Source organism: Sciurus vulgaris (assembly GCF_902686455.1).
Source record: "Sciurus vulgaris genome assembly, chromosome: 6".
Classification (NCBI taxonomy): domain Eukaryota; kingdom Metazoa; phylum Chordata; class Mammalia; order Rodentia; family Sciuridae; genus Sciurus; species Sciurus vulgaris.
In genome coordinates, this window is record NC_136466.1 from 101,895,677 (window position 1) to 101,910,803 (window position 15,127).

At 33.6% G+C, this 15,127-nt stretch overlaps 1 protein-coding gene across 2 annotated transcripts in view; it reads left to right on the top strand.

The window, feature by feature from the left end:
* EDIL3 (EGF like repeats and discoidin domains 3) overlaps positions 1-15,127 on the top strand; it is a 416,261-nt gene that overhangs the window by 294,460 nt on the left and 106,674 nt on the right. For both annotated transcript variants that reach the window (XM_079143471.1, XM_079143470.1), the window contains 3 exons: positions 4,875-5,030; positions 6,348-6,492; positions 11,267-11,451. In XM_079143471.1, the coding sequence (XP_078999597.1) occupies positions 4,875-5,030; positions 6,348-6,492; positions 11,267-11,451 (486 nt within the window). The remainder of the gene's footprint in view (positions 1-4,874; positions 5,031-6,347; positions 6,493-11,266; positions 11,452-15,127) is intronic.

Sequence of the window (15,127 nt, forward strand, 5' to 3'; positions counted from 1 at the left end):
AGAGTGCCCTTCTAATGCTCCAAATACACTGACATACACTGGGATCTACAAAGCCCCTGTTACATGAAGATTTCTCATAATTTTGATGTATGCATATAGGTGTGTGTGGTACAATTCAATAATGCCCAAAGTCTTCTCAGCAACTTCTTTTATTGGAGTGTCCTCAGTGCTAGAATTCATGGGAGAGGGCATACTGGCCATGCTATTTGCTATTTGGTCATGAACCCATTAGTTTTGCCTCCTTTAAACTATTTTGAAGTTAATGGTTAGATTTATATACACACTTGATTACTGTAGCCCTAAATACCATATCAGTATGTAGCTCTGGAAGTTTTTTACAAAGTTCTATTCATATTATTATTATGATTATGAACCCTTATGGCTAAACCTCTCCAGATCCAGATTCTCTAATATTAAGTGACTAAGATCAAAAGACATAAAGGGAATATTTCTTTTCACTATAAACAACAAATCAGGGACTCTGAAGGCTGAAGCAGGAGGATCATAAATTCAAAGCCAACCTCAGAAACTTAATGAGACTTTGTCTCAAAATAAAAAATATTAAATAAAAAAGGGTTGGGAATGTGACTCAATGGTAAAGCACCCCCGGGTTCAATGCTTGGTTAAAAAAAAAAAAAAAAAAAGTTGAAAATCAAACCAAAAATAAAATATTCTAAGAGTTTTGGGGAAGGTGGATACTGTTAAATTTTTCCGTGTGTATATCATGTAATGTTCACATACAATAATTCTATTAAAACCTTCTTTATGAGTAGGGAAATTAAACTTCAAGAGTATAGGCAAATTGACCAAGATTACTTGGGTAGGCAGTGACAAAACCAAGACTGAAATGCCCAGTTCTTTCGGTTTCTGCTCCGCCCTAGCACTGCTAGATCTAGATGATTCCTCTTCGTATTCATATTCATGAGGGGACATAAAATAGAATATCTTAGGATGCATTTTTTAAGGTTACATAGTGTACCTACCATCCAGTAGAACAATAATATCTATGAAATCAGATAGGCAAATGAAAATATTTTATTTTATATCCAAGATTCCATCAAGTTCACAGAATAATTTAAGAATTTCCAATGTAATTTCCAGTGAACTTTTAGCAAAATGTCTAATATGTTTTATTTAAGTAGACTAAACCTGAGATTATCTTTAGTCATTGTTATTTTGTAAGGAATCAAAAATAATGTTGGATAATGAAAGGAGATCACTTACAGAAGGTGTTTGAAGTAAGGATGTTTCTAAAATCATGTTATAACCTTCCTCCAAGGCCTAGCTTATTTTTTTATAGCAACTTAGATTTCTGACATTAACTTGAGTATCATTATGAAGGTGAAATTTTATCCCCTTTATATTAAATTTCTTATTATTCAGGCTTACTGGTGCTAAATGCATGAGATGTCAATAGTCTGAAACCTAGTAATTACTAAAACTTAGTGATCCCAGAATCTATATTTTGTAAATCATACTTTTTTTGTTTTTATTTTGTGTTTAATGAAAACAGTGCTGTGCTGATATTTAATTACAAATACTTAAAGTAGAGACAAGTCAATTTGGGTAATACTTTACTACCTGGAGTTTCTATGTTCCTAAAATGTATATTTGGTACTTCTAAGTATTAGACTTTTAAAACATAGTTTCTAATGACAAAGAGAAAAACAGGAAATCAAATTTTGATTTTTTATTCTGTTATATTTTTACAATCTGAGCTTTAGAAAATTAGTGTATAGCTAATCAGCCCAAATCTAGCAAAGATAATTTGGCTGTCTACAAGAGGTATAAACAAGATAATTGAAATGAGATAAAAGATAATTGAAAAAGGAATGTTCAGCAATGCAAAATGTGGAACTTGGCTTCCAAAACAAGAGTAAATGTGATTCAGAGTACCTACTGCTTGTGTTATACTTATTGGGAAGGTTTAGACTCTGAAACATCTCAGATTAAAAAGAAAAATAACAACACACACAAGACACTGAAAGAATGTTGCTCTTCCATAGCAATGTGCTATAATTTCACACCTAAAACTCCAAAGTCAGCTATTAAGAGAGCTGAGATAATGGTAGATAAATATTAAATAAAAATATATATTCGTGAAGAATATGTTCTTTTTTGAGCTTCCAAAAAGCTAATGGGACTTAAAATATATTTATGTCTGTAACTGTTTTGATAGATGAACATTGAAATGAGAAAATCAAACCTGAGTATCTGAGTAGATGCATGCAGCACTAGTGGAGGAAAAAAAGGGACAAAGATCAGAATTTTTAATATGAAATTTCTATTTTAAAAGGTTGTTTATATGATCTGTGTTGAAAGAGTGACAGGGTTAAACTCATCTCCAGCAGTGAAAGGGCTGGGACTACCTAGCTCGGAACTCTTAACTCATCATACCTAGGCTTTGTTCAAGAGTAGAATGAGAACTGTCTTGTGAACAGCAGTTGGGGAAGGCTCTCATGACATCCAGAAGGAGAAGATGGGGCATTGGAACACTCAGAAACAGTATTAGAGAGAGATAGGTCTCATTATGCACATTCTCTACCATTTCACATACTGATTCTCAAAGTCCCATCCTGGAGTGGAAAACCTTGGTCACTTACATGAATCTAAGGATTATCTTATTTTTTTTTTTTGGGGGGGGGGGGGGAAGTAGTCTCTGAATTATTTATTCAAAAATAAAGTGTGACAATAAGGGTTATTTAGGAAGTACTGATGTAAGTTGCATTAATACTTCTTATATTCATTATCTAACCCTATAATTGGATTTGTAAGATTCTAAAGGGCAGAAACTAGGCCTCAGGTGATATGTTTTAGCTTTTCAGGCATAATTTCTGTCTTCTTTGGAGAGGTATTATTCAAAGAATGGCCCAAATGCATGCCAGATCTAAAATAATTTTAGAAGAATTACATGAATTGGATAGTGTATACCTATCTTAAACACATGGCTTAGAATCTAATTTTAAAAACCCTATATATGAAGTAGTAGGGGTAAAATCACCTTCAGAAAGCTGAGTAAAGTCCTTTGGGTATAGACCAAGGAGTGGGATAGGTGGGTCAAATGGTGGTTCCATTCCAAGTTTTCTAAGGAATCTCCACACTGCTTTCCAGAGTGGCTGCACTAATTTGCAGCCCCACCAGCAATGTATGAGTGTACCTTTCTCCCCACATCCTCGCCAACACCTGTTGCTTGTATTTCTGATAATCACCATTCTAATTGGGGTGAGATGGAATCTTACAGAGATACAGCCACATCAATGTTCATAGCTGCTCAATTCACAATAACCAGATTGTGGAACCAACCTAGATGTCCTTCAATTGATGAGTGGATAAAGAAACTGTGGTATATATATAGAATGGAATATTACTCTGCCATAAAGAACGATAAAATTATGACATTTGCAGGCAAATGGATGAAATTGGAGACCATCATGCTAAGTGAGATAAGTCAATCTCAAAAAACTATAGGACGAATGATCTCGCTGATAAGTGGATGATGACACATAAGGGGGAGGGTGGGAGGAGTTAGTGCTAGGGTTAGGGTTAGGGTTAGGGAGGGGGGCAAGAATGGAGGAAGAAAGTACTGTTTAGAGGGAAAAGAAGGGTGGGAGGGGTGGGGGGGAAGGGAAAAAATAACAGAATGAATCAAACAACATTACCATATGTAAATTTATGATTATACAAATGGTATGCCTTTAACCCATGTAAAAACAGACAAACAACATGTATCCCATTTGTTTACAATAAAAAAAAACAACTTTATTTAAAAAAAAAAAGAAAGCTGAATAAAAAAACAAAATTCCTGTATGAATCACTTTGTTTCATCATCTACCAAAAATTTCTCAGGATTTGTTTTTACATTTTCATTCTATTTATTATATATACTGGTTACATAGGCAAAAAATAAAATGTAAAAAGGGCAGAGACAAAACTAAAAAATACAGTGTGAGTCACTGAAACTTTTTCTGATTTACACTGGTGCTTCATAAGAATTGATCAAGAATATTGAAACAGTAGTTTTATGTTTGCATTTTATAGACATCATAAAGACATTCTAAAGTGAATGAAACAAAATTTTATGTTTAAATAAATAAAATATTTTGCATTGTATTATTTTATTTAATAATTTTATATAACATGTCCCAGAAATCCTTATTTAAATATTAAAAGAATACTAATATTTTTATTAGATGCCTATTACTCCTGCAGTAAACTGCTATAAATTGATTTGGAATCAATAGAAAATGCCAATTAGAGAGTTTCCATAAAATAAAATTAAGAGAAAAGCAGCTATTTGATGAAAACTGATGTTTCCCCTATGATAATTTGCACAACCCATAGCAGTTATTACAGCGTAGAGATCCAGAAGTCAAAGATATTTTGGTCTAGTTTCATCATCATTATTGCCTTTACCTTTTCCTATTCTTGTACTCAAAGATCTTAGTGAGATTTGCGTGTTTTATTTTAAATGAATATTTCTTGAAGCTTAATTCAGTTGAGACCCATTTGTAGTAATGACACTGATATTTTGACAAGAGAATATCCCCATTTTTCACTTTGCTAAAACACATCTGCATATTAGAACCAACCACAAGCTTTCTATACTTTTATTTGTGGGGCACATTGCACTTTTTCAAAGTCTATTCACAAGAATTGTGTTACTTTTTTTAAGAAGTATTATATTCCATTATAGAAAGAGATTTTGAAATTAAACTTAAATTGTGCCTATTTTATGTTTATCTAAAAAAAGTTTAAGACAAATATTAGTTTTTCATATGATTCTAAATCTATAGTGATACATAAAAATGTTCCTTTCCCAAAATATGGCTATCCTGAAAGCAATGAGATTATTGTTGCCTGTTTTGTTTCTTCAGATAAATTTGCAAAGAAAAATGAGAGTTACTGGTGTGATTACCCAAGGGGCCAAGAGGATTGGGAGCCCAGAGTACATAAAATCCTACAAAATTGCCTACAGTAATGATGGAAAGACTTGGACAATGTACAAAGTGAAAGGCTCCAATGAAGACATGGTAAGACGATTTCTTAACCCACATAATTTAAAAAGTAAAATGCCGTTGTCCATCATGGATGATCACATCACAACTGAGCCTTCAGGGGAAGCCCTGTGTTGTAAATACGTTTCTTGTGATTTTTGCTTTCAATTGAGCTAATAGATTGAAGAGAGTAGGTGTTTCTCTAAGTCATAAATTTACAATAGCCATCATTTAAGATGTTCTCCGATTTTAGCTAGTAGTCCAACCAATACTTTCTTGCAAAGTTTGCAAAACTTTTACTTTCTCAGAAGTCAACTTTCAATTTTATCATTACTGCTTTTACAGACTAGTATGCATCTTTAATCAAATAACTGTGGATCAAATCTACTACTTTAAAAACAACAAAAAGCACCAAATGATAGAAAAGATGTATTTCTTTATATACTTCATATTGGAAAAATGTATTTATTATTTAGCAGAATGAAATATTTTACAGGAAATAATGAATATAATATAATATACGATATAATATATGATATACAATATCTCCTTTGGCTTTTATTATGATATTCAGAATTTTGAAATTCATTATTTCTCAAGAATTTTAATTTTAGAGATACTGAAACTGTAATCTTCCCATTTTAAAATCATGCATTAGATTAAAATCTAAGAAAATTTTTGAAAGTTTTATTTAAGTTACTGCCTCAAGTGAATTTAAATAAGATTTTCTGTTTAGCAGCTTACATCAAATTACAATACAAGTGAAATGTAAAGGAATTAAAGATGACATATTTTAGTACTTGATTTTTAAAAGGAAAGTAACTTTTACTGGAGAATACACATAAGAAATTATCAGTCTGCTTTCCAGTGATCTGGACCTTTTGATAATGGTAATCTTGATCACTCAAACCCTAAACATCATAAATGTGATTATAGCATTAGAAAGTCAAAGTAATCAGGAAGCTCTATTGGAAACTAGTCTTTACTCCAAAAAATGCACTGAGTTGCAAAATGAACAGACAGACCCAGATTAAGTTGAAGATTGAAGGTGCCATTTCTCAAAAAAGAGTGGTGTAGTCTCCCAGCTCTAAGGGTTGGTCTTAATATTGATAAGACATCCTAAGTATAGATTATGCCATAGACCTCAGTAGTTTATAGCTTTAATTAGGTTTTTATCTATGGGTCTTATAGTCACTGCTGATGGTAAGGTACTTCTTAAATGCTCCAGGCCCAAAATTATTTAATATAATCTTTTAAGAATTATGTGTAATAAGGTAAGAGTCAGTATATGAAAATAAGTAAAGAAGCTACTGCATTTAATAATCAAAATTCTGTATTATGTCTTTGCCCCAGGTGTTCCGTGGAAATGTTGATAACAATACACCCTATGCTAACTCGTTCACACCCCCCATAAAAGCTCAGTATGTAAGACTGTATCCCCAAGTTTGTCGAAGGCACTGCACTCTGAGAATGGAACTTCTTGGCTGTGAATTATCTGGTAAGTCTCATATTATCTATTTCTGAAAATACAGAGTGTGTTTATATGTAGTCTGCTACTAACCTATAGCTTTACAACACCCATGGAAATTAATTTCTGCTTCAAAATGTCCAGGGCATGTTTCAATCAGTTTGTGACTTATGCATAAAATAAACAAGTACAAAAGCGTGTTACAGAATTAGTGTAGAAATAATAATGTATTTTGTTGAGTGGTCAAATAAAGTACAAACAATCCTCATGGGAAACTTGTCAAGTTTGGATGTATCTCATTGTTTTAGGTAGTATCTGTGATTTATGTCTTGTGACAGAAGTTCAGTGTGAAATGGAATCTGTCTGACCTCATAAATTGCAGTTAAGTTTATGACATATGGTACAGAAAAGTAAGCTTTATCGTTGTCTATCTACTGTAAGAACTTGGTGCTTTTTTCTTCTTTTAGATTTTATGAAACATGTAAATTTATCATTCCTCCCTAGGGAACAATACTTCAATACCAAGATTGCGACTATAAATTCATTCTGGGATCATTCTTAGCTAGCAACCTGATTATTGTACAAATAGTGGTTATCCAGCTCAAGAATAATCTATCAGAGGACTCAGAGTTAAGTAATTCTTGTCCTCTGGGAGCATCAATACTAGACATAAAAATGAAGACTTAATGTGTAGATCTCACAATGGTGAGATCATTATAGATAGATTCTGAACAAAATATAAAATCTTCTACAGGTACTTCACTGTTATATTTTTAGTGGTTGTTCTTATATTTCTGGCCTCACACTTTACCTATCTTTGCCACAGTAGAGCCAGATTATTTTGTTCAAGCAACTGAGAAGAAAACTGGAAGTTCATGTGTGTTCACTTTTTACCATAACCTCAAAAATATGGAAAAATATTTACCAACTTAAAACAATACCTTTTGAGAAAATAGGAGATTAAGTCCTTGGAAAGAGACAAGTGTGTGGTTTGCTTGGTGTATTAAAGTGCTTACTTTATATCCATTTCCCTTCTAGTCTTATTTGTGATACCTAAAATGGGAATGTTTTTATTTTATCTTGAGATGGGATCTCTCTAAGTTGCCCAGGATGATATCAAACTCATAGTCCTCCTGCCACAGCCTTCTGGGCAGTTCAGATTACAAGTGTGTCAACATACCAGGCTAAGGAATGATATTTAAACAAATGAAATTAGTATTAAAATGTGAACTATTTTTAATTAGCCCATTGCATTTAAAGACATTAGGTTGAATAGGCTAGATGAGTGAAGCTATCTTAAGAATTACATTTCATATTCAATATTGGCATATTTTACGAAGCAACCAACACATAGTTTTAGTGCCATTAATTATTCTAACATATTTATTTTCTTATTTTGGTAATTTCAGCCAGCTTATTGACTGTCAGTAAATCTTTGAATCATTGCCGTACAGTGTTTGTGTTGCATGTCACTATATCACCAGAGGCCCTTGCCTAAGCCATTCATCATAAAGTAATCAAGGGGAAGCCTCAATATGATGAGGTTCACTGTAAGCCCTGTGGTTTTTAGTTGCTCAACATCACCTTCCCCAATTTTTCAGTCTTCTGATTCATGAGGATCAGTCTCTCATACATGGCACAGTTACACCCCTAAGGTGTAAATATATTTTACTTTCAAGTTTGACATGAGGTTACACCTGACACTTTACAGATTTTATTTTCTCAATAAGAAGTAGTACTCTATCTCCAAACCCCACAAATTGATTTTGAACTTGCATGCAGAAAATAATATCTCTCATTGGTTGTTTTTAAAAGCTAGAGCATTTCACTGTACAAATAATCAGTTTCTGTGTTAACAACTTAATTTGCTCAGGTACTGTCAAGAGTTAATTTATATGCATGAAAATCATATGAAAGAAAAGGGAGATTTGTGATGGGAGGTATATGGCAGAGAAGTTAGCTCTAACACTTGGAAATAAATACACATAAAAATCCAAACTATTTCCTTTAGTTGAATACAATGCTGTGAAGTTCACAGCTCCCTTTTTTTTTTTTTTTTTCTTGGCAATAAATTGTCTTGAGACCTTTAACCCTGTCAAGAAGATCAGTAGACACTTAAAAAGACACTTAAAAAGAACATCTTTTAAATTCCATGTAAGAGATATGACTTATATGTTTGGGATGAAATAGATCAAATCATAATTAGAGGAATAAATCTCAATCACATATTATATAAGCGAATAATTACTCAGCATTTCTTACTGGCTAAGAACTAGACAACAGAGTGAGTATGAATTGAATTTTTTGACTACGCAGAACTAGTCAAAGGCATTCCTTTTCTACATAATCCCTCAACTGTTATGCTATATAATAAAAGGGGGAAAACCAACTATCTTCCTTTCCCTTGCGTCTAGGCAAACTAAAGTTTTACAAAGACTTAGGAAGCAGTATGGGTGGGGCAGAAGGATGGGGATAGAAATCTCATCAAAATCTTTATACCAGACAGTGCACGTTACCTTGGAACTGCCTAAAGACAAACAGCATGCCACCAAGGCTATTAAAATTTTCTAAAATCCTTGAGAGCTATTGTGACATTTTTCCCACTCAAATTTTGCTTTTAGGTTTTAGTGCTATCTTTGTCATAGGGCTCAGGATATATGCCTCCTCAGCAAGACTCCTGTGAAGACAACAATACTCCATGCTACTTTTTGTCTTTTGCAAAGGATAAGCCATCCCTAGACAAGGAGGTCAAGATGAACAAGGAGGAGTCTAAGAAAGACAAGTGACCTAGATTGACCAGGACAGAAGGCAGTTGATTGTGCTTAAGAATTATCAATAAAGAATTCTAAACCACTCTCTCAAAGCCTAGAATTAAAATGGCTTACTTTTAGCAACTTCAGTCAGTCACAGGATATTCTTTAGTACTCATAAATAAACTGATATTTGGAGATTTAATATTGCTTTCTATTGGAATAAGTTTTATGGAAACAGTAAAAATAGCCAACCCTTACTAAATTTAACTGTGCCAGCAATGTTTATAAGTTTCGTATTTATTAACTAATTTCTAAGAACACTTCTCGAGGTAGATTATATTACTATCACCATTTTACAGATGACAAAACTGAAAGTGGCTAAATAACAAGTACAAGACCATACATCCACTAAGTTGGGGAATAGTAGCATATAAGAAGAAAGTACCGGATTGGAGAAGTCAGTTCTTTTATCTTTGCTTCTTTGATCAAACTTATTTTGTAAATATGTTGGCTAAAATATAACAATTTTACTTAAGAAAGCCTCAGTCACTAGATAAAAATGATTACATTGTGCTTCCTATTACAAACTTTGTACATGAAATTTTGTCACAGTCATAGTTTGAGATTGGAAAATTGTGTGTCTGTGTATACGTGTGTGTGTGTATGTGTGTGTGTGTGTGTGTGTGTGTGTGTAATATTGGTACAATATAACATCACTGTACCAATGTCGTTTCTTCCCTAAGACAAGAAACTAATATTTACTCAGTGACTCTAATGTTACAGAGTGAACGAGAATTACATCCACCACACATATTGAGCCAAATTGAAAGGGAAAAAAATGTCCTTTAATGAGCATGCCAGGTAAGCAGTGACTGGGAGCAGGCTAACACCTCAAAGACTCCCAGCAACCTGAATTTTGGAAGTACAGTTTATATAGGAAAAAAACACAAGAACAATTGAGGCACATGTATGTCAGCAAGACTCTATTGAGACAGCTATTTGATTACCTGAGAGAAGTGTTTTGATTATATATTTCAGTGTTATTTTATTTACATCAGGGTCATAGTCAAGGACTTGGGAAGGTCCTCCTGTACTGTCAACATAGATACAGCTTCAGGAGGTTGAAAAGAAAACATTTTAAGCAAGCATAAAATGGAGACAGGTCAGAACGAATGGGTGTTACTTTGGTTCTTTTTCGTTTTATTATACACACAGACACACACACACACGCATATATGTTCTATTGGTGGACAAATGCAGATTTTGTACCATATCGGTCTTGAAAATGTGGTAGATTTGAGAATCTTTCAAGAATATTCAAACAGTAAAACTTATTTAGTGTGATTGAAATGTTAGCATTTATAAAAAGATTCGTCTAGTAATGGTTTTTGCTGGAATTTGCTTATCTTCTTTTGTTGTCTAATTTACTAGTTTAAATTCCATATTGCAAAAGCTATACAGTGAGTAAATATCAGTTTCCTGTCTTGGGGAAGAAACTATATTGGTACAGTAAGAATCAGTGATAAAAATTAGGAAATATTTCTTAGACTACAAAATGCTGTCCAGCTTAGAATATAACACTATAACAGTTTGTGAAAATGACTTTGTACTGGGAGAATTTTCATTTGCAGTATTATGAAAACAAATAAAAGAAAACCAAATATACTTTATGAGAAAATGTCCCATTTTTAAAGACACAATGAAACTGTTGAAAACTGGGGAACAGTCATGAGGCTTCCAGTAATGAGACAGGAGAGAGCATTTCAGCATTGTTTTCATTTTACAAAATCATCTATCACAGAAAAGTAGTTTGAATTGTCTGTCTTGTTTTCAATTTTTCCAAAATATATTCAGACAAAATAGCTTGAATTGGCTATCTTGTTTTTCTATTTTGTTCTAGATTTGTTTCTGATTATAGCCCTTTTTTTGAATTTAGATGCTCTCTCTTTGGAGGAATGAATAGCATTATGTTTAATCTTCTAAAATGAGTGCAGAAAAGCTACAGGCTGACAAATAATTTTTCTCATGGAGCCCTTGTCATTTTTTTTAAGGTTGTTCTGAGCCTTTGGGGATGAAATCAGGACACATACAAGACTATCAGATCACTGCCTCCAGCATCTTCAGAACACTGAACATGGACATGTTCACTTGGGAACCAAGGAAAGCTCGTCTGGACAAACAAGGCAAAGTGAATGCCTGGACCTCTGGCCACAACGACCAGTCACAATGGTTACAGGTAACATTCTTAAAACTGTTTCACCACCCAGGGTCCAATGCCTTACAAGATTTTCTATTGGTTAGGTGAATGTTGAAATCATAACATTCACACAATTTTAAATGTGCCTTTGTCTTTGGCTTACCTAAATTGATAAAACAGAAATTCCTTATGAAGCCATGTCCCTGGAGTATTTACATTTGGTGTTGATTTATGGGTGCTACGATTAGGTTGATGCCACAGACTGTATCAGATCTGAGAGCTTCTGCATTAACTTACATCTTTTTCAATGACTTGTGTTAATACTGATTTTGAAAGTTTAATAGGAGGAATTCAAAGGACATAGAAAGCATGTCACTGACATGCAGTAGTCCCATAGTATCTTGACTTAATGATGCATTAGCTCTTTAACTGTGACTGCTAGGCAATGGAGCATTTTTGTTATACCCACCTAACATAACTTGCTTATAGAAGAAAGCATTGATTCCAGAGTCTTTTTATCATTTGCACGTGGCATAGGTTGACAATCAGTGCTTTTAAAAATAATCTTGAAATATGCTTATTTGTGGAGTAATTTTAAGGGTGCATAGAATTTTTTAATGTCTGCTGTGGCAAAAGAGAGAGAGAGAGAGAGATGAATTTTATAATCATTTTTCTTGCTAGACTCACTTGTTATGCATGAGTTCAAAATCTGTGATAATTATTGTAAGCCTGGAAATTACAAAATTGTTTTAAATATCAAATGCTACCCCTCAAAAAGCTCATTTGCCAAATATGAAACTATTCTTATCAGGTCACCTGAATTTTGCAATAGTCCGTTTTCAAGTCTTTTTACTTGGTTTTACTTTTTTAAATAGAACAAGAAATATTCACTGTTCCCTTTTTTCCCTTTACATTCTTCCTGGATCTTTGTTTATCTGGAGCTATATTGAGCCCTCATGTTAGCTACCACATATTATGGATTTTTATGCATGTATTACTGTTTTGAAAGTAGGAAGTATTTTTTATTTATCTTTTCAGCACCCAACCTGGTATCTTTGTCTGGCATGTAGCAGTAATTTTTAAGTCATTTGTTTAGCAAATGTTTATTCATGATGGACCCATGCAGCATCAAACGATAAATAGTGGAGAGACACAAGTCAGCAACAACACTGCTCATGCTTTTTAAATGTGTTTCTTAAAATGTATCTTTTACTTGGCTTACATGACACCAGACTTTGTTCTCCTCCTAGCTAATGTTTCCCAGTGTTCTTTACAGGCCCCCCTGTTATCCTCCTGCTGATGGATTTTTCACTAACTCTGTCACCTCATATTAACAGTTTTAGAAAATCCTGGCAATTTCAACTACTATATACAGGATTCAAGTACTCTAAATCACTTCTTGTCATCCCCACTGCCACATCATAACCTGTACAACCAACCTTTCACTTGGGTTTCTGCAAAAGTCTCTTAACAAGCTTTCTTGTTTCCAGTGTGAGTCCCTTAAAAAAAATCTATTTCTAGAATTGCAACTATCATGTGCATGTATATGTGTGTGTTTCTAATATGAAAATATTATTCTTATTCCCTTGTTTAAAATCCATCGATTACTTTCTCTCAGTCCCAGAATGAAGTACAGATTCCTTAATGTAACCTAAATGTCTTTGTATGATTTGGCCCCACTTCATCTGTTATCATAGTCTGTTAAATTCACTTTAGTTTCTCAAAGAAAACATTATCTCTCTCTTCCCATTCTTTCATAAATGTCCTCTTCCTAGAAGAAAAGAATAGGGAGACCACAGCATTATCAGCTGATATTGAAATTCTTCAACTGCACTTTGTATATACCTTTCTCTGGGATGGCTTGGCTGCCTACTGCATCCTACCCCTGTCTGATTTAAGTTCCTTCTCATATGCCATAGTATTTCTTTATCCTTGAGGGCTACATTCCAAGACCCCCTGTGGATCCCTGAATCCATGGATTTTGCTGAACCCTATATAGTGTGTCTTTGTTTTCCTATGTGAGCTGTAGCATTTCCACTAAGTACCAGAGTTAGTTTGTCCATCCATATTTTATGCCACAATACCACCTTTACATTATTACTCCTGTGCTTTGGGGCCATTATTGAGTAAAATAAGGGTCATTTGAACACAAGCATTTGGATATTATGATGGTCATTCTGATAACCAAGATGGTTGCTAAAGGACCCATGGGCAGGTAGGGATCAGATACACTGTACAAGGAAATGACTCATGTCCTGAGAAGGACAGGGCTGAAGAGCATGATATTTCACCACAGAACTCAGAATGGAATGCCATTTAATTTGGGAAATTTCCGTTTAGTATGTTCAAACAAAGGTTAACTGTGTATAACTAATACTATGGAAAGTGAATCCAAGGATAAGGAAGGACTGCTGAATTTGTTCTCCATAAATTTCTCACAGTAACATCATCACACTATATTCAAAATTGTGTTTTCACATTAGTTTGTTTACTTTAGGAGGACTGGGACATTGCTTGTTTTTTCACTTTCTCAACTTGTTATCCAGTACTAACCAAATACCTGAAATAATACATGGCATGTGGTAGCCACTCTTTAAAGATTTGTTGAATGAGTGAGTGACTATTTCAGAGACTAATTCAAGATACACATTTGGGACTATATAGTACATAAGTTTGTTTCTCCAACTCTCACATACTCTCCCAATTCTTTTTTTCAGTGCTGGTAATAGAACCCTGAGACTCACATACTATGCAAACATTTTACCACTGAGCCACATGCCCAGCTCAATATTCTCAAATTTAAAATGACATTTAAAAAAGAAATCCAAAATCCTGAATCAAAAAGCAGTCATTTTAAGTACAACATCTAAATTTTAATAATACATAGCCTTTTGAGTTCTTACTCTGAAGAAATCACGAAAAACCTCCCATTCGTTAGACTTGACAATGGTAAACTTCTTTGTTGCTATCATTTATTTTTAAATTGTAAGTATTCAAGTCATAGCTCAGGCTAACTTGGTATAGCTAATATTATTGTGATTCTCAATGCCTTCTAGAATAAGACAAAATACTTTACACCCCAAAAGTAACTCAGGCTGGTAGACTAGAAATATCCATATAAAGCAATTGCCAGTGGCAAATTTTCTTGAGAAAGATAAAAATGAAACAAATATTTTTGCATGAATCAGGGTGTGATTTTTCAGTGCAAACCTCCATCCATCAATATGTTTCAGATGGCTTTTCAACTGTTTCCTTAAAGTCACTTGCCTGATGGAATCGATTCATCCTGCTGATGACAGATTTTCTGTCAATTCAAGGACCACTTCTTCTAGTAGATGTCTAATTTTTGGTGTGTCAAACATATTCAGACTCCTCTAGGCAAATTAAATTGACATCTTTCCTTTTATTTATTTTTTTCTGACATCATGCAAGAACAAGCTCCAGAATTGTGACTATTTTTAGTATTTTTCCCTCAAAAGAATATAATCTGCTCAACTGCACATTGTTGGCATTAGTTCTTGTTAGTGTCTTTGTTGAAAATAAGATTTATTTTTTTTATAGATAGCAATGTATAGGATAATTTTGTTTTGGAGCTCCTGATATAGAGGTCAATTTTTTTCCCTAACTAAGGCTTTTGAAGTTAGAAATTTAGTTATATTTTTAAATACATCAATCCTAAGCAATAGCTCTTTAGAAGAAAAGACATTTCTGTCAT